The 22309-nt window shown below is 38.3% G+C and overlaps 1 protein-coding gene across 6 annotated transcripts in view; it reads left to right on the top strand.

The window, feature by feature from the left end:
* The first annotated feature begins 757 nt into the window (after positions 1 to 757).
* Positions 758 to 22309, top strand: part of rap1gds1 (RAP1, GTP-GDP dissociation stimulator 1) — a 57175-nt gene continuing 35623 nt past the window's right edge. For 4 of the 6 annotated variants that reach the window (XR_004341874.1, XR_004341873.1, XR_004341872.1 and 1 more), the window contains exons 1-4: positions 760 to 1098; positions 3556 to 3663; positions 7578 to 7700; positions 12618 to 12743. Coding sequence is in view for 3 of the 6 variants with exons in the window: in XM_032583230.1 (XP_032439121.1) it covers positions 1095 to 1098; positions 3556 to 3663; positions 7578 to 7700; positions 12618 to 12743 (361 nt within the window). In the remaining 3 variants the exon portion in view is untranslated. Of the gene's footprint in view, positions 1099 to 3555; positions 3664 to 7577; positions 7701 to 12617; positions 12744 to 22309 lie in introns of all 6 variants that reach the window. The other 2 variants (XM_032583232.1, XM_032583231.1) reach the window with 2 other exon arrangements.

Here is a 22309-nt window from a genome sequence, read left to right as displayed (position 1 = left end):
TCAAAACCACAAACCTTTAACATGTGCTACTCTTTAAAACTGGAACAATTTATTAGCAGGTTTAATTTTGCCTGCACTTGGTTGTGTACATTATTTTAAGTGTATTTGACAAGTTTACCAAAATATAAAAAAAGTCATTCAAACTGCATTTGCCTTGTTTTACTTTTTACTTGTACTTTTCATTACATTACTTGAGTACATCCATTTTTACAGTAATTTCCATACTTAAGTACAAGAAGTTTCAGATACTTTAAGACTTTAACTCAAGTAACATTTCAGTCAGTGACTTGGACTTTTACCAAAGTCGTATTTTGGAGAGGTACTTATACTTTTACTTGACTCTGAGATTTCAGTACTTTATACAACACTGATTTTCACGTCCAACATTAAACATATTTGCTTCAAATGGGATTTATAGTAGAGTTTTGAAGACGGTTTTGTCACACAAAACGGTGTGCATAGGTTTCAACCAGTTAATTTAGCCACCAGTTAATCTATAACACCCGCACCTTGGCTCAAGCCGAGGGGCCCACACTCTCCTAAATCCGGCCCTGATTGTAGTCTTTACACAATGATAAAACTAAACATGTTTAGTTTTTTTTTCTTAGCATGGCCCTACTACTCCGTCGTTAAGTACGACCTTAGTTTAACTGTACTGAAAACTATAGCCCAGTCATTTATCCGCACTTTTGAAGTTCTACCGCCATCTAGGGGTGAGAACTTTGTAAATCAAGTTGTTTTATTTTGAAGTATGAGAGCGGAAGTTGGCTTCTCCCAGCTAGCTCACGTCTTGACGAAGCCTTGTCAGAGTGAGGCAGTATTTCAGGGAATCGCCGATCAGTGAATGTGGCCTGTTGGCATGAGAGGAAGTAAGCAACGTTAACCTGATCGTTCCCGGAGCACAGGGCGGTACGGCAGCGTCTTTCCGAACGGGAAAACCCGGCCGCTGCTGGAGCTACTCCTCCGGCTCCATAAGCTAGCTCACATCAAGCCGCTGCCTGAACCCGGATCCAGGCGGAAAGCGGGGCCTCTGGCTGCTACGGCTCGGTTTTAAAACTCTCTCTCTCGGATTTCTGGAGCGACATCCTGCTGAGATGGGTGAGTAGACGGCTAACCGAACAGCCTCACTGTGAGCCGAGTTAGCAAACAATAGTCTTCATTCAGTGGAAACAGAACATATTTATCACACGAGAAAAGGTTCTGTCACACAACAGCCTGGGTGGGACCCTAGGTTTTGCCACCGTAGTGATTGTTCAGTCATAGGAAGAAGAGCTGACTAGGACCAACGTATGTGCACGCGCGAAACTGCGCGCGCCCTGTCTCGGGGTGGGGTATGTTCTGCATCTCCATCATCTTATTTTCTTGCTTGTGCTGTTAGCAACACAGATGTGTTGTGGGTTGCCCCATTGGTCCCTGGAGGGCCCGCTGTTAAAAGAATGGGCTCTCTATAGTGAAATGGCGTGGTGTTGATGGAGAAGATGGCACTGTTCCATCCCACAGCAATTATGCAATAGGATGAAGCAGCCCACCTTTTGATGCTGTTTCTGCTGCTCCCACGGTCTTCACTGGTTTCTGGTGATAATGAATATGGGGTTGTTTCTGAATCCCTGGCATGCTGCAGGCATTTCAGTGTGGCATCTGGACCGATTATATCACACTGTTGAGAGCTTTTGAAGATGTAACCTGTCATAAAATGGCAGGAGACAACATCTACAGTCATATTACAAGTTTGAGCTGTATGTCTGTATATATGTATATATATATATATATATATATATATATATATATATATATATATATACAGTATATATATATATATATATATATATATGAAAACCAAATTTTCAGGCAGTGCAGTATTCTAACTTACTGAACAGTTCTGAGGAGATCAATTAAAACAGAGCTTTGATATCACTTAATTTAGTTTCCTATGTTGTTATCCTTTTTGCTGTTGTACTGAATGTTGTTGATTAGCTTAGGTGATACTCCTAATTAAAATCAGACAGTAAAGTTTTTATGATCAACCAGGCAGTGATTGATGTTGGCACTTGTGATTAGCAGGTCAGTTACTATAGTCAGTTCATTAAGTGGTTCAAAACTGAAAAGTCTCACTTTTTTCTTTTTTGAAATGCATCAACAAACGTGGCTTTTGATGCTCCTTTGTTTGATTTCATTGAGTAGACATGGGAAGATATTATTTGTTGCATAGGTGGAGATAATACGGAATGTCTATGTTTTCCATTGGATTCTAAGCAATAACTTCAATCAAAAAAGCTGCAGATTTTTTTCCCCTTTTGGTCAGTGTTTGTAAGATGTAAATATTGATTTAAAAATTAGAACTCATCAAATGGACTTGCTGAAAGAAAGTCTAAATTGGCCAGCACTGATTTAGAAGATTGACAATATTGGCCATTGAACAACAGATGAGTGTATCTCATTTTGTAAATTTTTTTTCTGTGTTGCAATCAAAATTCACACCAGTAGTTATGCATCCATTTTGACCATAGTTTGTCAGGCACATAATCAAAGATTTGACCAGTTGGTGTTTTTTTTATCATGAAACCCTCCATTTGATAACCAAAACAGTAATTTGTCACTGATTGGCTGCTTTGTGTAATGAAACCAGAAATCATGGCCAGTATATACACTGAAAACAAGAGGTTTGTTGGAGGACACTGCAGAAGAAAAAACACTTTCATGATTCTTTATCTCCTTAGTGCATAGTTTGTTGACTTCTGGGAGTGATGAGAAACAATGACATCCGAAGTATTGCTTATGGCATAGCAGTTTGAAGCTTCGTTGCCTCATTAGCGAGCCGGTCGCCACATATCATGTAGATCGGGCTTAGAATGTGGAAATAACTTACTGGGATAAATCCATTCTCCTGTCTCTTCTCTGGGCCTTTTGCCTTCGCAAAGAAACTTTCCAAAGACATCAGATCTGTTTCTTACTCATTTTGCTTCTTGTGGGCTCATTGTTGGCATAACTGAGAGAGTCTGGTTAAAAGATTTTCAAAATAAAAGATCCTCCAGACTCAGATAATGCATAAGGGAAATATTTATTTCTTGTGTGAAATCTGGAAGAGGGGAATAATTGTGTGAACAAGCAGGCATCATAATTTTGAAATGATAGCATTAGCGTATGAAGCCAATGGGCAGGTGTAGGGTGGCGCAGTTGTTGCTCACGCCCAGTTCATTGCATCATTTATATACCTAGCTTAATCTGTCTTTACTGTTACTGTTAACTCTTGTATAAAACACCCTTTATAAAATAAACAACGCTTAGCCTGGTGGGGAGGCAAGTAAAGCCTGGTGGCCCCCAGGCTGATAAAGCATTGGGGGAACTCTGGTTTGTGACGTCTAAGATTATGAAACATGGAAAGGCTCACATAGTGTGAATTCCATCGCATGACACTCGACATTCTCCAGCTCCCATATCTGATCCAAATAGTTTGTTTCAGCATCACAAATCATCATCTCAAGAAACTTTGATTCTTCAGGTGATGCTGCTGATGGTTGCTCGCTGTGGTCCTAATAGTGATGTGTTTGTGTTCAGAGAGCCTTAGGGAAGCGCTGGAGAAGCTGAAGCTGGCGTCTACAGACAATACCACTGACAGCACGGAGAACAGCCTGGACTGCCTGCTAAGCGCACTCACCCAAAACAGTGAGTACAAGCTATAGATACTACTTGGTGTGTTGTAAGTACACTGATCCACTTCAGTTTATGGAGACTGCTCTCTCCATCAGAACTCACAAATATCTTTATATCCTTGATATGTTTCAAAGGAACAACACAGTGATGATCAGATGGTAGCTCAGTTAGTCCAGGTGTGAAATGTGCTGAGGACGAGTGTGCTGATGTAATGCCAGAAGGCTGAGCAATGTTTAAGGGTAAACATACTGTGTGCAATGGGCACATTTTTTTTGTTTACTGTATTAGTACTGTTTCACAATTAGACAACCTTCAAGGTGTATTGAAGGCAGGCTATCTGAGTATGGACAGTAATGGCTAGAAGAATTGACAATGAGACAACTGTTGTACTCTACAGTTTTTGCTGCTTCTGTTTGATTGCTGATGGTTTAAGATTTTCAGATTACTCCTCCCTCTTGGTTTCTTGGTAACGGCTTAACAACCAGGGAGTTAAAAGCCACTTGGTCTGAACCCTATACATGGGGCTCAATAGCGACAATGACGGCTACAAAAGTTGAAAAATGTTTAACTTTTTGTGTTGCGTCGCTAACCCGTCTGTGCACATCTCTGTGTACAAGCTCAAATTTTCACACCGCACAAACTCCATAGAAAGGAATAAAGAGGGAGCAGCGTTGTCTCCGGTCACCGTGTGACCATTAGCTCAGTTACCTGCCAGGCCCCTAGTTTCCAACCACAGAGGGTAGTATAAAGCCTGATGAGGAGGAGTGAAATGGGAAAACGCAGGTTTAAAAGCCGAACGTGACAGCTGCTGTCTTGTAGCGCTTTAGATTCAAACTGAATGACCATGGTGAACCACTGAACCTGTGGAGCCGTTATGTGATAAAACAGTAGCAACTAAACAATATAACCAAGATATCTGTATTCAAATGTACTAATGCAGGTTTTCTTGCTTGGGGACTGTCCTAGTGACACAATCACTGAGGTGCAGTGGCGTTTCTGACATGGCCAACCGCCCAGGACTGCATCTTGTGAAGGGAACCCTCCAGGTTTCCCTCACACGAATGTAACTAGTAAACAAGAATCTAACTAGTACTAGAATGTAACTAGTAGGCCTGTCGCGATAAACGGTAAATCAATTAATTGTACGATAAATTAAAACTATCGACGTCATTTTAATTATCGGCATTATCGTCTCTTCCGGCCTTTTTCTCTTTCTGTTGATGACACCGAATGAAAAAAGGCTCAACTCCGGTGCTCTCCACTGACCCCCCCTTCCTCATTTTACTTAGTGTAAAGCCCAGCGCACACGAGCTGTCGGCCCATTTTCAAAACCTGACAGATCACACATTACCCGACAGAAATCCTAGGTATAACGGTTCGATCGGGTTCGATCCTGCCGTGTGGTGTCCAACAATGGGCACAAAATAATGGCTACAAGTCCAGTGAACTAATTTTAAAACCAGGCATTAATCAATGCTTTACTACAATCTACCTGCAATGCATGTGGCTAGTGTCAGCGTAAAGTCCTGACTGAATGAAAATCATTATAACCTATTTACGTCACGTAACGAAGAACAGCTGAAAAGTTACCGGGTTTAGCAATTTTGCTCCAACTCCTCCCCTTGTCATTTCTATATTCTTTGCATGTTGAATAAACATTAATGTTGTTTCCACATATCATCTCCAATGTCCGCTGGACTTCGGGTTGCATGTGTCAGCTGTTTGGGATTCCCCTCTGTAATTTCCCCTCAGAAAGCACGGAGGAGAATCCACGCTTTCTGATTGGCTACCTGTCACTTTCAACAGGCTACGTTAAAGCTCCCAGTTGGGGAAAACCCCTGATTTGGATCGGAGCGGCCACTATGATCTACCGTAATACACCACACAATCTTAGAAAGACCAACGTTCTAAGATTGTTGTAAGGGGAAAAATGGGAGCAAAAATCATGTAGTGTGAACTATTGCATCAGGTAGTCGATGTGCCCATCTTCTCTATTTAAATCTAATTATTACTGAAGGGCAACATAATATACAGACTTCATAATCCGCACTCTTTTGGTTGAATGCAGTATTTATTTCCACTTTGGCTTTATGTTGTTTAGTTTTTTTTTCAAGTGAGTTTTTTGTTAATGGAGACTGAGAATCCATTTTATTTTTGTTTGTGGTTGTTTTGTTTATTTTGTTTATCAGCTCAAGTGTTAAGTGTTCTTTTGAAAATAAAGTGTATCTAACTTTGGCAGGAAATTGCATGCGTTATTACATCATTTCCATTAAATCAGTGTAAAAAGGTCTTCAAACAATATTATCGTTTATCACAATAATTTTTGAGACAATTAATCGTTGAGCAAAATTTGCTATCGTGACAGGCCTAGTAACTAGTAAATTTTCTCAGTGTTTGTCACAAAAAATGTAACTGCACATCGGTCTGTGCACCGAAGCTCATAAAATGCATGTTGTCTGTGGGAGACTTTCATTCTCTGTAAAATACTGTAAAATAATAAAAAACTGTAATATGTATATATGACTTCCACATTCCCCACTCACTGCATAGGACTCTCTTTGCAGTGCAAAGGACTCTCTTTACAGTGAATGGCACTCTGTTTTTAAATCCCGGCAGAACTCTCTGCTGTTCAAATGAACCCTTTCATTCCTTTTTTTTCTGTTTGGAATTTTTTTCTTTAAAATTTACTGTTTTTATTTGTTGTGAGATGCCTTTTAAATAAAATATACAATTATTATTATTATCATTATTATTATTAGAGCTACTTACATGAACTCATAAGTTAGTCATCATAACTTATGAGTTATGATTAATTTAATTATCATTTAATTATGGTTCTTGGGACATTTAATTATCCCAAGAACCATAACCATTGTCATGGTTATTTTGATACATGGTGGCAGCCATCCGGGTATTTAGACTAATTACTGATGTATTTATGGGTGCATGTGGAGCCACACACCTGGAGCCACATGCGTGCGCATGGTTTTCTACATCTGAATTTTTTTGTGCGGTGCACTTTTCTAAATGTGTCTCGATGCCAAATTTTTGTGTGAAAGCTGCTCACTCTATTATACGTGAGGCCCTGGTGGGCGGGTCTGTCAGGATAGATATGATTTAGGTCATCTCCATGTGTGAAAATAGTGTAGAGAATTTTTTGGAATTTATCTGTGTGTAAAATTGCCTTCCATTTCTCTTTTTTCCATTCCCCTTGTCCATCCTTCTTGTCTTTCCATCTGGTTATTCATACATCATCATTTTTCCATCTCTTCCTACCAGTCTTTGTTAGATCAGATTAAACATTTAAAGCTAGAACATTGTAGAAATATGTGCAATAAATTTGCAGTTAAATGTACAGATTATACTGTATGTTTGGAATTGTCTATAAAAAAAAACTTAGGGTTCTGGAAATTTGAATCTGTAAATTCTGACATTTTTAGATTCCAAATATACCTGGGAGTCTATATGGCTGACTGACATAACTCTTTAAAATACATGCAGTACAGACCAAAAGTTTGGACACACCTTTTAATTCAATGAGTTTCCTTTATTTTCATGACTATTGACATTGTAGATTCACACTGAAGGCATCAAAACTATGAATAACACATGTGGAAATATGCACTAAACAAAAAAGTGTAAAACAACTGAATAGTCATGAAAATAAAGAAAACCCATTGAATTAGAAGGTGTGTCCAAACTTTTGGTCTGTACTGTATGTGCAATATTTGCATTTAGTTTTTGTTTGGGATAAAACAAGATTAAAACTTGATTCAAATGTTACTCAAAAATTGGAATATTAAAAGTTAAACAAATTTGGGAGCTATAAAACACTTAAGTTTGTTCACAGTATGATCACAATGCGTCTCTCTCTGAAGTTAGTTTCATGTCTTCAGAACTGAATTCTCTGTGATTTCCTCCTGTAGACATGGAGGCCAGCAGAAAGATGCAGGAAATGGGCATCCTATCCCTGCTCCCCACCCTGCTCAACCCCCAGTCTTCCTGCACCCCGAAGGTCGCCAACATCATAGCAGAGATGGCCAAAAACGGTAAGTTCCTCTTGCCAAGTCAGTGACCAGGTTCATCTGCTAAGGATGGTCTCTGCTTGGATAAAGGGAAGCCAGGTGTTAGCTTGGTCAGAGCCTTTCCTGACTGGCCCTTCTTCACTCAAACCTCTCATAAATACAGAGTTGCAGGGTTTCTCCCAGAAAACTTTCTAAGCCCGGTGGACGGGGCACCGCGGCGGTCCTCCGTGTTTTGTATTAAGAGATGTTAAGTTGACAGAAAACGTAAAAAAAAAAAAAAGTAAAAATATTACTGGGTAATTATATGTTACGGGAAAACATCTCTAGTGAAACACTACTTAAACCCACAACTATAGAATCTTAAAAAAAAAAATATATATATATATATATATAATACAGTCATATGAAAAAGTTTGGGCACCCCTATTAATCTTAATTATTTTTATCTCTAAATATTTGGATGTTTGCAACAACTATTTCAGTTTGATACAACCAATAATTTATGGACACAGTAATATTTCAGTATTGAAATGAGGTTTATTGGACTAAAAGAAAATGTGCAGTACTCATTAACACAAAATTTGACAGGTGCAAAAATATGGGCACCTCAATAGAAAAGTGACATTAATATTTAGTAGATCCTCCTTTTGCAAAAATAACAGCCTCTAGTCACTTCCTGTAGATTTTAATGAGATCCTGGATGAAGGTATTTTTGACCATTCTTCTTTGCAAAACAATTCCAGTTCAGTTAAGTTTGATGGTCGCCGAGCATGGACAGCCTGCTTCAAATCATCCCACAGATGTTCAATGATATTCAGGTCTGGGGACTGGGATGGCCATTCCAGAACATTGTAATTGTTCCTCTGCATGAATGCCTGAGTAGATTTGGAGCGGTGTTTTGGATCATTGTCTTGCTGAAATATCCATCCCCGGCATAACTTCAACTTTGTAACTGATAACTGATTCTTGAACATTATTCTCAAGAATCTGTTGATATTGAGTGGAATTCATGCAACCCTAAACTTTAACAAGATTCCCAGTGCCGGCATTGGCCACGCAGCCTCAAAGCATGATGGAACCTCCACCAAATTTTACAGTGGGTAGCAAGTGTTTTTCTTGGAACGCTGTGTTTTTTTGCTGGCATGCATAAGGGCTTTTTTTATGACCAAACAGCTCAATCTTTCTTTCTTCAGTCCACAGGACCTTATTCCAAAAATTAAGCTGGCTTGTCCAAATGTGCTTTTGCATACCTCAAATGACTCTGTTTGTGGCGTGCTTGCAGAAAAGGCTTCTGTCGCATCACTTTCCCATACAGCTTCTCCTTATGCAAAGTGTGCTGAATTGTTGAACGGTGCACAGTGACAGCATCTGCAGCAAGATGATGCTGCAGGTCTCTGGAGGTGGTCTGTGTGTTGTCCTTGATTGTTTTCACCATTCTTCTTCTCTGCCTCTATTTTTCTTGTCCTGCCACTTCTGGGCTTAACAAGAACTGTCCCTGTGGTCTTCTATTTCCTTACTATGTTCCTCACAGTGGAAACTGACAGTTTAAATCTCTGAGACAACTTTTTGCATTCTTCCCCAAAACAACTATGTTGAACAATCTTTGTTTTCAGATAATTTGAGAGTTGTTTTGAGGTGCCCATGATGCCACTCTTCAGAGGAGATTCAAATAGGAGAACAACTTGCAACTGGTCACCTTAAATACCTTTTCTTATGATTGGATACACTTGTCTATGAAGTTCAAAGCTTAATGAGGTTACCAAACCAATTTTGTGTTTCAGTAAGTCAGTGAAAAGTAGTTAGGAGTTTACAAATCAATCAAATGATAAGGGTACCCAAATTTCTGCACCTGTCAAATTCTGTTTTAATGCATATTGCACATTTTCTGTTAGTACAATAAACCTCAATTCAATACCATCAGCTATTAGATATATCAAACTGAAATAGCTGTTGCAAACACCCAAATATTTAGAAATAAAAATAATTAAGATTAACAGGGGTACCCAAACTTTTTCATATGACTGTACAGTACTGTATATACAGTATATGAACGCTCTGATCAGGTTTTTTGCAGTCGGTAAAGATCATTCATGAGGCCGATCTCTGCCGATCGCCTCGAATGGTTGTTAATTTTTTGGTATAGGAATAAGTGATACTGTTGTCTGGCAAAATGGAAAAATTATCTGACAATAACTTCACCTAATTTAGACCTATTTAGACATACAGTATTTTAATACATAGCTAAAATCTTTTTATTTAAGTTACGTGCTTCAGCGGTTAAGCAGACGTTCGGTGTGAAAGTTTACTGTCTGGTACAGGTTGAGCAGCTCTACGTCTGTGAAATATTTCTACCAGTAGTTTTGGTTTCTCTGACTTTATGGGACAAGACTTTCAGATCTCCCCTCTGCCGCGCGCATTGACTCTGGCTGACTAAGTGGACAAAGCATTCGATATGGTTTGATGCATCGTGTAACCGGAAAAATAATGCTAAAAATTATATAAAACCAATGAGATGTGTGACTACAAGGCGAGCGCAAAAGCTCCTCACCAGGCTGATGAGTTGCATGATGAGTTGTTAAGCACTGGTTCTTACCCACTAACTCTCAGGCCAACCGGGAACACAGACATAAACTTTACAGGGAAGACGGAGCCACTCTGGGCAGAGTGTTGAAATGTAAATGCCCCACATAATTCTTTGTTCACAAAGATAAATCCTTCTCACCACTCCCTCAACCCGTACCCCTGAAAGCGAGACTACAAGTTATTCCTGCGGTTCATATAGAACTGCGCAACCAGAGCTAATGCAGTGGGTTTTAAACTCCTACCTTGATATAGAGTTCTCCAAAGAAACATGTAAATATTCATATAGGTCAGGCTATGTCCAGTTTGAGTGAAAGGAGGCGTGCGCGATCCGCGCTGAGGTAAACTTCAGAAATCAAGCAGCAGCAGTGTGAAAGGTAGAGCGCAGAGGCGCCAGCTGTGTTATTGGTTTGCTCTTCCGGCTTTAAATGCGTCAACTATAAACCTATGTTCTATAAACCTGTCTTTTAGGAATAAATCTGCTCAGGCAGTGAAACGCTCAGAGCAACAGAGACGCTTGCAATCCGGCTTTAATTTTTTTTTTTTAAATTAAGCGTTTTATTATTATTATTATTTTCCTAAAAACATAAACAAGCAACACTTAGCCTGGCAAGGGGACTAGCACAGCATGGCTGGCCGCCAATCTTATAATGCACTGGGGGAAATCCTGGAGTTGGATATTGATTTTCCATCATTTTTCTGTGTGATGAAAGTTTTTAGAGGAATAGGAGACCTGAATAAATCTTGAGCAAGGAAAGGTTATGATAATCAAAGAATTCTCATTGTGCAGGATAGCAGCTAATGATCACTTGCCAGTAGTTAGCTGAGCCAGGCAACAATCTGCTGGCATTTATCTGTCATTGCTTCTGAAAATGTGTGCAATCAGTGGCTGCTTTGTTAAAGACAGCTCTGTGTTTTCCTTCAGTTGGTTATTTAGGTAGATTGAAGGTAGAAACTCCACCAGCTGCATCTTGTATCACATGTGTGATTTTTGTTGTGAAAGCTTTCCTTTCTGTTCAGGGCTGAAACAATGAATTGGATTAATCATGGTGAATCAATTAAAATAATTGTCAACTAATTTTGTAATTGGTTAATTGTTAGCTGGAGACTACAGACTAAAAAAGGCCTTTTGCTGAAAGAAGAAATGTAAAGTAATTAAGTCAAACATGTACAGAAAGTATAAACATTTTGCATTTAAAGTTGGCAAAACCTTAAATGCACATACTTTGTGTGCAAGTTCTACCCAGAACTCAAGTGTCAGTTTTAGCTTCACCTGATTCAAATTCTATTTAAAAAATCTCCTACTAAACACCTTTTATTTACAGTAATTAATTTGATAGTAAATTGAAAAATCCCTGATCAGCCCGACACTGTAGATGTTTAGCCCAGCAGACAGAGCTGAGCTTTTCACTTGTTGATGTTAGGATTGTTTTAGCTGCAGGTGCTTCCTTTGCCACAAATAATGTATCGTTCACTCACGCTATAAAATGCTATACATTTTATATGATGAAATGATTGTTTTCTCACTTCAAAAAGGAATTGAATTATTTCTTTATTTACATTTTTACTGCATTTACTGTACTGTATTTTGAAAAATCTGCAGATTTCTTTATCTGATCAGTCATTAGAATAATTGATTAATAAAATAATAGTTAATTGCAACCCTAATACATTTGAACAGCTGAATGGACTCTTAACTGCAGTAAATGCTTACTCATGATTAGAGGGGGCTCTGATAACAAGGAATGAGAAGCTGTGATTTAGATCAAGGCATATTTATATGATTAAAATGGCCCAGTCAAAGTCCAGACCTAAATCCAAATCTGCAGTCTTGGAAATTGATTTTTCAGAGACACTCTCCATCCAGCCTGAGTTTGAGCTACTTTGCACATTAATAGATACAAAGAGCATGGTAGAGTCATAGCTCAGAAGAGCTGCAGGTAATCTGAGGTAGGATATACAAATGCACACCACACTTTTTAATTTATAAAAATTGGTGGGTTGTTTATGCAATTAATTTTTTTGCATCTTGCTTGTGATATTTTTTTTTCTTTAATCTGATGTAAAAACATTAGATTACTATTTGTATTTATTTTTTTACGGAACTATATAAAATAAACTAAATTGAAATGAACTGACCTGATCAACTTGTGTTTTCATTTTGAAATGTCATTGTTACACATATCTGTACAGGGGAATAAAACCTGGTCCACTACATCTTTCCATGGCTATTCTGAGGTTAATGGATTCATTGTGTGTCGTCTCTGGCTTTCTCCTTCCATATGTGCCGTTCTGTCACATAAACTCAGACTCAGAATTCTGATTCTGTTTAGTAATTGGATTCTGATCCCTTTTCTCCAGAGTTCATGAGGAGTCCCTGTGTGGAAGCTGGCCTCATCCCTCCTCTAGTTCAGCTGTTAAACTCCACTGACCAGGAGGTTTTACTGCAAACCGGTCGAGCGCTTGGCAACATCTGCTATGACAGCCGTAAGTAGGAGTTAGATTTGCTTTGGAAATGCTGGTTCAGAGGATTATGTTTCTTTTAATCATCTGCCAAAAAACTACAGAAATTGGGCAACAAAGAGCGTACTGGATCTGGCTGATATTTTTGACTACATTGGACTGTTTTTGTATTACATAATTTTTTTTAACACAGTAAAAGAAATATTTATACAAACAAATTCAAAGATGACATCTACATCAGGAGGGATTAATGTGTCTAGAATGTGCGCAGAGTCACATATTGAAGCTTAAGCTCCACTGTTCTGTGATATGCAAACCTAAAAGAGATTCCAGGTGATCTGATAATAATATGATTGCATGTAAAATGGCTGCTTGCAGCCCTTCTGTGATGTTCATTCTGAGAAACTTTGTCATTTAATCCACGTTCTACCAGCAGTGTTCTCATTACAACTGTCAGATGTGATGCAGAGTTTATTGAAGAGCTGGTCTTCTGCAATCTGCTAGGACCTGGCATTTGTTCAGGCGGAGGTAGGTGCAAGATTATTAGGATATAAAACAAAGCTGATGAGTTTAAGTCTAAGATGGAGGAAGCCCCGCTGATAAATCCTGTCTCCAGGTTGTTTGCAACCATCAATCATATCATCGATTCTCTTCTGGACACGTCAAGATTTCCTCAGAGCAGATAAAATTAAGAGTTTTTGGGGAAACCTCTGTGAAATAGATAGTTTAAAGCCTTGTGACTTGTTTAAAAGTTGAATGGCATATCTACATTGAAGTAGGCAGAAGTAGTAAGCTATCAAAAGTAGAAGATTTTAGAATTTTGTGAAATTTTGAAGAATTTCAATTCTAATGGGTCTGAAATTGGCACAAAAGCGCAAATATTTCAAAAAGTACAATATTAAAATTTAGCAAAAGATGTAGTATAACTCGGCAGAAAATTGGTTGAAGTTAGCATTAGTAGTTAAACGCAGAAAAACATACGGAAGTCAGAATAATAATAAAGAGAAACAGGAATTTAATAAGTGAGAGTGCAATAATGCATTCTCATTGAATATTCAGTGCAAGTAGCCTACATCCTCTTTGATGAGGGGGGCAGTAAGGGACCTGGATAATGGATAGGGGGATGCTGGCCCAGAAAATGTTGAGAACCAATGCTGTAAAGGTTTTCTCCTGCTGGATTGTGACGACATGTCTTGTTCCCAACCATGATGTTTTGAACTGCATCTACGGTAGAAGCTAACCTAGCTTCTACGGTGCATTGACAGAATCCTCTAGTTTGATTACTTCAGTAAAAATTACAGTGGACCTCTGGTTAGGGACAACCGCTTCCTGCAAATAGCTGAAATAAATTTTTGAGTCTTCCTCTAAAAACACAACTGTATATTTTAACAGTTCACACACCAAATACACATTAATATTCAGCCATAAGAACAGTGGAAACCGTGTTAGCACTTCCCCAGAAGCTTCCTTATCTCCACTCCACTTACATCCAATCAGCGGCAGAGAAAACACATTTTGCTCTTGGTTTGGCTGCTTTGCAAATGCTAACCAGTAGTGTGTCAAGAAGTATTTCAATTTCTGATTTTGCGTTTTTTGACAGATTTTTTAGATATGCTCTATGATAAAAATACACAATGGGACACAGCGGTGGGACAAGGATAAAAACCTGAGACCTGTATAAGGAGGTTGTCACAGGTTCCAGTTCGGCGCCATGACTTTTACAGCATGTTTTCCCTTTCTCTCTCATGACATACTGTCATATCTGACAACTGTCAAATAGATGACACTATAGCCGATAAAACTAAAAAATATAAAAATAAAAAATAATTTTAAAAAATTGACAAATAAGTAAGTTTTCTCTGAATAATTTGCAGGTATGTTTCAAAAAGATCTGCAAATACTGAACCTAGAATATGCAGGAGTGATGTTTACATAAAGCCTAATGTTGATTAAGCTGGGCCAAGGTAAAGTGAGCTCTAAATCTTTTTGCTGTGGCTGAATGAGAAACTGGAAAATTATACTATCAGCCAATTTCCCAAAAAGAAAGAAAATTAGGACAATTCATTGGTGCACCCTTACCTACAAATATCGGTCAAAAAATTAACCATTGACCATATTTTTTTTATTATTATTTTTATTAATTTTAGATCAATTACAATACAGAGAACAAAAGAGAAACCCGTGCTGCCACACACATACACACACAAAAGAAACACAATAAAACAAAACAACTATACTATGTTATCATAGTACCCCACATGAATAAGAAATAAGGTGTTAGTTTCTTCCTCCAGTCCACTTCACCTCACGGCCATTAAGAGAAAAGAGGAAAAGAGAAGAGGAAAAAAAACAGGCAAGAATAAATAGAGCAGTAAAATAAAATACTAAAATCTTAAAGATTAAGTAGAAAAGACTCAAGAGGACCCCAAAGTTTCAAAAATGTGTCCGATTTGTGGTTAAGTTCATGAGTCAGTTTTTCCAAAGGTAAGGTGACGGACATCTGTGTAAGCCATATATTTACTATAAGAACATATGGCGAAGTCCATCGTAGCAAAATACACTTCTTAGCAAGAAATCGAAGAATTGTAAACAAAGATTTAGAATGTGGATACCAATGATTAGGAGGTAACATTTAGAAGATAAAACATATGGGACAAGGAGAAGCGAACACCCCAAATCTTTTCAGTTACAGAATGAATGTCTTTCCAAAAGATCTGTAATAAATCACATGACCAGAGTAGATGGAAAAACACCTCTACGCCTAAAACATTTACAGCAAAGATTGGAACGATTGGGGAACATTCTCTGGAGACGCACAGGGGTATACTAAGATCTATAGAAAAGTTTGAAACAGAGTGTATAGAAATACAAGAGCATTGAGGAAAGGTTCCATTGCAAATCTTGCAATCTAAAGGACTGAATTTCACCTCCAGATTATGCTCCCACAACCGCTTGACGGAGTCAAAGCTTGATGGTTCAGAACCGAGTAAAGATGCATAAAACTTGGAAATCAAACCTTTGGCAGATTTGGTTGAAACCAGAGTATTTTCTAAATCCATCAGTTCCATATGGAATACATTGGACCTGAACAATGACTCCATAAAGTGCCGAATTTGAAGGTATTTATAAAAATCTTTTTGAGGGATGTTGCTATTGTTCCTGATTTGATTAAATGATTTAATAGAACCAGAAATCAAAAGATCAGACCAAATCAGTCAGACCAGAAAAGGACCAGTTCAATAGGCCAATACTTCTAATAGAAGTTGGTAGATACGGGTTTAAAGTCAGAGAGGATCGAACAGAAATAAAGGGAGAAATATTGAAGTAGTTCCTTATGTCTTGCCACGCTAACAAAGTACTATAAACTACCATGTTTTTACTTCAACGAATCCAATTGATCTAAGTTATTGATAAAAGGGAGAGGGCTTATCCTTCTTGGACAGCATGATAAAGATTCAAGGTCCAGTCATGAACAGTTGTTTGTACTAGAAAACCAGTCTGACATAATGTTTTCAAAATTTTTCTAAGGTTGACGGTTTTCTGTCAAGGTACTTTAGAGCGAAATAATGTGACAGGGTAACCTCAGGCTCCCAGCCATTAATTTTCATCCTTTTCTCAAAAATTCCAGAGCTCAGCGCACACCAACTCTCTCTCATTGCTGCTATTATTGTAAGTGAGGTACAGGTATGATTCGCGGTACTATTGGAGAAGAGAAATGGCACTCTTATATGCTTCAAACGGTTTTCGAATACATCTCACGGCTCCTGAACGGGAAGGAGTTGTTCGGACTGCTTTTTTCATAAAAACTGACTGGGTGTCTCACAAAGATAGAATTCTTTCGCCACCTTTCTGTCTCTCAAACACACATGACAGTGGGCAGAGGGCTTAGCTACTCTCTAGAACTACAATGATGGCTGAAGGTTAGAACTACAGTGATGGTGGAACTCTCACTTACTACAGAGGAGGGCTGAGTTGGCAGTTAAAAACTACAATGATGGTAGAAGAAGGCTGAACTACAGTCATGTCAGAATGTTTTGGGCGTTATATAACCGATTTTAACCGGAGAGTCAGGGAAACGGCTGTGGCGACCAGGAGCGTTGGTTGAGTTTCCCCGGAGAGTGGGAGTTAACTCAGACGTTTTTTGGTCAAAAGAAGAACAACAAAACTTAATACGCCTTTAATTAGGGAAAAGCGAAGTATCACTATTTGAAAAGGAAGGACAGTAAAGTAAGTCAGATGGTTTTGGTTGCTAAGCAGTACCAGCAGAACCGGGGACGGTTGACCATTGGTGAACACAAGAAGGTTTCTTCATTTGACCCCACCAACCTAGCTAAGCTGGGCGTGAGGTTAAGCGGCTAAAAAGACAACTTATCGGCACTCATCAGAGCTGAAAACTAGGTTAGTACAGTAAGAGGAGTCTAAGCTCTGTCTTAAGCGCAGTGCTGGATGTGAAAATTGCTACTAAAGTAATTCCCCTCGACAGCGGGGGAATTGACATGACGCCGGCTCCACACCCATGCTGACGTAGAGCAATCCTCCCCCAATCATTCCAGGGCACTTGTCAGCAACTGACCAATCAGCGTTCCAAGTACAGTGAACCCTTGTTTTTCGCAGGGGTTACGTTCCAAAAAGAACCCGCGATAGGCGAAATCCGTGAAGTAGTAACCTTTATTTTTTTTTACAATTATACAATGACATACTCCATAATACATTGAAACCAAAGAACAAAACCTTTTTAAAGGCCCAAGCATTTGTTTAACAAATAAAAGTACTGTATAAACGTTTTTTTTGTTGTTGTTTTTTTACAAATAACTACTGTACTGTAAAATAATAATGTTAATCATCAGTACGAACTGAAGGCTTCAAATTGCGGAGTTCAGCACCGCCCCACCGCGACCTGAGTAATTGGATTAGAACGGGAGAAAATGAAAAATTATTATGAAAAAAAAAACAAAGTACAGTAGGACACGTGTATTTCACTGCTCTTCTGACTGTTCCGCTGCATCCTGACTCCGCTCTGTAGCGTTTTTTTCTTCTAAAGCCCGCGGTGCAGGTGTGTTTGGAGAATTGCCTCCTACTTTAACACAAGGCCTTATTACTTTGATCCCAAAGGCTGGCAAAGACAAATTACTCATTGACAACTGCATACCTACAGTATTTGCTTACTGAACAATGACTATAAAGTTTTTGCTGTTATTTTGGCCAATAAACAAACCCTCAGTTCTATTATTGATGAATCTCAATCAGGCTTCATGTCCCACAGAGACATCACAAACAACCTAAGGCTTGCACTGGATCTATTAGACTATTCAGAACTAATAAATGATGACAGCTTTATTTTGTTTTTAGAGTTTTATAAAGCTTTTGACTCTCTACAGCAGGGGTCACCAACCTTTTTGAGACTGGGAGCTACTTCACGGGTACAGAGTAACACGAAGGGCTACTTGCTTGATACACACATAAATGTTCTTGGCTCAGGCTTTATAACAAGAGTATATACAGTATATACCGTATATGTATGATTACATGCTGCCTGATCATATTAATGTTAGGGACTACTGACAATAGTTATCAGTAATAATTTACCATGACAGCTATGCTATTGCTATTATGTGATCAGAAGTTCTTAGTTCACAGTTTTAAGCTTGATTCCCTTTTGGAGCTTTTTTGTGTGATTCTAAATTGCCCACAAGTGACTGAGTATGGATTGTTGCAGCTACAGCTGTACACACTGAGATTTTCTTTAAATAAAAAAAAGAAAAGAAAAGTTATCCAAACCTCTTTACTATTAGCAAAATTGTGGAGAGACAAAAAAGTTATTTTGTGCCAAAACATCTTGTACGTAGCGCACATCAGTCTGAGTCTGTGGGGGTGGGCACGCCGAAGCCTATCTTATTGGTCAGTTTACTTTTTCTGTGAGCTAAAAATGATGAGTGGGGTTTGAATCTCCCATAGTTCTAAGATTCCGCCTGAGCTTCTTATAGTGTGCGCAGTTCTGGCGAGTCACCGGTTTATTAGCTTTTTTTGTGGTTTTGCAAACTTAAAAGCTGACGGGTTACCCGTTGGCTGACACCAGCAGATGTCGAAAAAAAATGTCCGACAGATCGGAAAAACTATCACTGCACCTGACCTGCAATAGAACACCTCTCCAACGCACATCATGTGCGCGTTGCACAAAAGCCGCACAAACCTAAACCACTAAAGCAGTGCACCCTTTTTTTTTACACAAACTATGCTAAATAATAAAGACATGGAAGCGAAGCCTACCCATGAGATCCACAGAAAGAGGAGGGTGTTGATTCCCAGGTTCAGGTGGTGTCAGACGTCCAAAGGAGGAGAAGGTGAAGCAACAATGTTTGTTTAATTTTTACTCTTTTGGGGAACGTTTTGACTAGATTAAATTGTTTAACCCACAGTCTTAGAGCGACGCTCACGAAGAGCGGCAGATGTCAGCTAAGGGGTGACCCATCAGCTCTCCAGTTTGGGAAACGTCAAAGAAGCTCATAAACCGGCGGCCCACCAGAACCGCACACTGTAAAGCTCAACCGGCATCCAAACCGCTCTTAGAACTATGGGAGGTTCAAACTCCTGTCATTCATTTATAGCTTACAGAAAAAGCGTCAAGCCCCCAAATAAACAAAAGCAAACTGACCAATAAGATTTTAGCTTTGGCGTGCCCTTTGACCCCCACAGATTCAGACGTGCGCTACGTACAAGATGTTTCGACACACAAGATCTTTTTTTTCTCCACAATTTTGTTAATTGTGAAGAGGGTTTGATAATAAAAATTTTTGAAATTATTCTTTTCTTTTTTTACTTCAAGAAAAATCTTAAGGTAGGCAGAGCAGGTGTAGCCATACAGCTGCAGGCGCTGCTGCCCTCCAATAATATCCTGCAGGCGTCTGCACATAGTTCTGAACTTTAACCATCAAAAAAGAGATTTATGCATAAAGCAATTTATTTTAAAATTTTTTTATAATTTACTTTTTAAAAAAAAATTCTAAATATAAACAAATGTTACTTCAATGTAAAAACATTAAATTAAATAATTTCTTTGGCAGCCCTGCCTAATGACAATGGCTATTTTTAGAACTTGCTCCTCGGGCGACTGACAAGGTCCCCGCGGGCACCGTGTTGGTGACCCCTGCTCTAGAGCATGGCTTTATGCATCGGGCCTTAGAAAAATTTGGTTTCAGGCAATATTTTATAAAATCTATTCAGACTCTTTACAAGAAAGGTAACTGCTGTATTAAACTGAAGCATGGCACCTGTCCCAGATTTCCAGTATCCAGACGAGTAAGACAGGGCTTCCCCGTTTCCCCTTATTTATTCCTGATCGCAGCCCAACTTCTTGCAACATTTATTCTGGAAAACAATATCCGTGGTATCTCAGTTGCTGATAGAAAAATTTGTATAAGTCAAGTTGCTGATGACACGACACTGTTTCTGAGAGATGCTGATCAAATTCCTGTTATTAAGCTCATCCAAACTTTCTCTGATGCTTCAGGCCTCAAACTTAATTTAAACAAATGTGAATTGCTTCCCATATCATCTTGTAGAGAATACCGTCTTTACAACATTCCTGTTAAAACACAAGTTTCATATCTTGGTGTAATTATCACAAAAGATGCCAAAGAAAGATGCAAGCTTAACTTTGACCCTACAATTGATAAAACCAAAAAGAAATTAAACCGCTGGCCTCAAAGAGATCTGTCTTTATGAGGAAGAATATTGTTATCTAAAGCTGCAGGAATATCCAGGTTAACTTATGATGCACTAAATGCATTAAATGTCAATACTGCTACCTGTAAAACTATTGGTAAAATTCTCTACAATTTTATCTGGAAAAATAAAACGCATTACATCAAAGACTCTATGCTCCTAAATCCTGTAGACTCAGGTGGTTTAAACTTTTTAGATTTCTCATCTTTAAATCACACATTTAAAATAAATTGGATCAGAATTTCTTATTCAACCCTGACTCTTTGTGGAATTTTATCCCTAATTATATTTTTTTCAAACTTGGTGGCCTTTCATTTGTACTTAAGTCTAACTATAACATTGAAAAACCTCCCCTAAAACTAGCCAATTATCACAAACGGATGCTCCTTGCTTGGTCTCTAATTTATAAACATTCTTTCTCCCCTCACACATTTCTCATCTGGAATAACCAAAATATTCTTTACAAAAATCAATCTCTGATTTTCCCTAACAGGGTTAAAACAATTACTTAACTCTGACGGGTACCTAAAATCTTACTCTGAATTTTTATCCACCTACTGTATCCCAGTTCCCCCCAGGGAATTTGCTATTGTTATGGACGCTGTTCCTAAAGAAGTTCTCATGCTCTTTAAGGGCCATCTTCATTCTGGAGAGGACAGAGTTGTAGACATACATTCTTCTGTTTTTGAATCTGATGTGGGTAAAATTTGTTTCTCCTTTAAACCCTCTACTAGAAACAGGAATATAAGATCCTTATTTCAGAAGGACATTGCTACTACACCTTATGTGACCCACTACTGGAGACAGTTTGTTTCTGATAACAAATGGAAAATGGTTTGGACTTTATCGTCCAAATTCTTCATTATGAACAAACCTCGTGATGTGTGCTTCAAACTTCTCCACCGGTGCTACCCTGCAAAACAAAACCTGCACCAGGATATAAACCGCAGCTGCTCTTTCTGCCATTTGGACAATGAGACAACGGTCCACTTATTCTGGAGGTGCCACTTCGCTGTCTCTTTCTGGAAAAACTTTATTATATTCAATCTCATATCTTCAATAGTTTTTCACTTTTATACACAGATGTACTTTTTTGTTCCTAAAATGTCTGTCCTGCTAATAAGAATAAATTTTATGTAATTAATCTATTGTTAATTCTAGTTAAATTTCATATTCATAAATGCAAAATTTCTGGCAAAAAGCCTCTATTTTATCTGTTTTTATCTGAATTACAACACTATGTAGTAACTATACAGACCTCTACCAATCCCAAAGCTGTAAAGACTCTTGAAGCCCTGAAATTCTTTAACTGTATTCCCTGAAACACTCTTGTCTCTGTTTGTTCTCCTTGTATTAGACTTTCTATTGTTTTTATTCCTTGTAACCCCTGGCATTTTTCTTTTTGTTTTTTTTTTTTCTTCGTTTTTCCGCATTCTATACATTGTATTGACTTTTTGATGCAATAAAAAAAAGAGACAGTAACTGAAGAGGAATCAGATGAACTAGTCTAGTTCCGAAGAGAAACAGCGTTGGGTCAATAATTTGAATGAGGTAATTTCAGAAACTTGTTATAAAACTATTGCCACAAAAGGTTGTACCCACAAATTTATTCCCCACCCCCAATCAGACTATTCTTTTACATGTGATGTAACATGAACAACTGAACAAATCCTCAATAGAGCACAATATTAATGGGATAGCAAATTACGCTATGAAAAAACGAGTTAGAGCTCAAGCTCCGCAAATAGAAGATACTTACAATGAATGAGCCATATGACTGTTGGCTATATTCTAGCAACCTATTCCTGTTAATGACAGAGAACATATTATAACAGAACAACAAACTGTAAATCCAACAGGATCGGGAT

The sequence above is a fragment of the Xiphophorus hellerii genome, chromosome 14 (assembly GCF_003331165.1).
Source record: "Xiphophorus hellerii strain 12219 chromosome 14, Xiphophorus_hellerii-4.1, whole genome shotgun sequence".
Lineage (NCBI taxonomy): Eukaryota > Metazoa > Chordata > Actinopteri > Cyprinodontiformes > Poeciliidae > Xiphophorus > Xiphophorus hellerii.
This window is presented reverse-complemented; position numbering and strand designations above follow the sequence as displayed.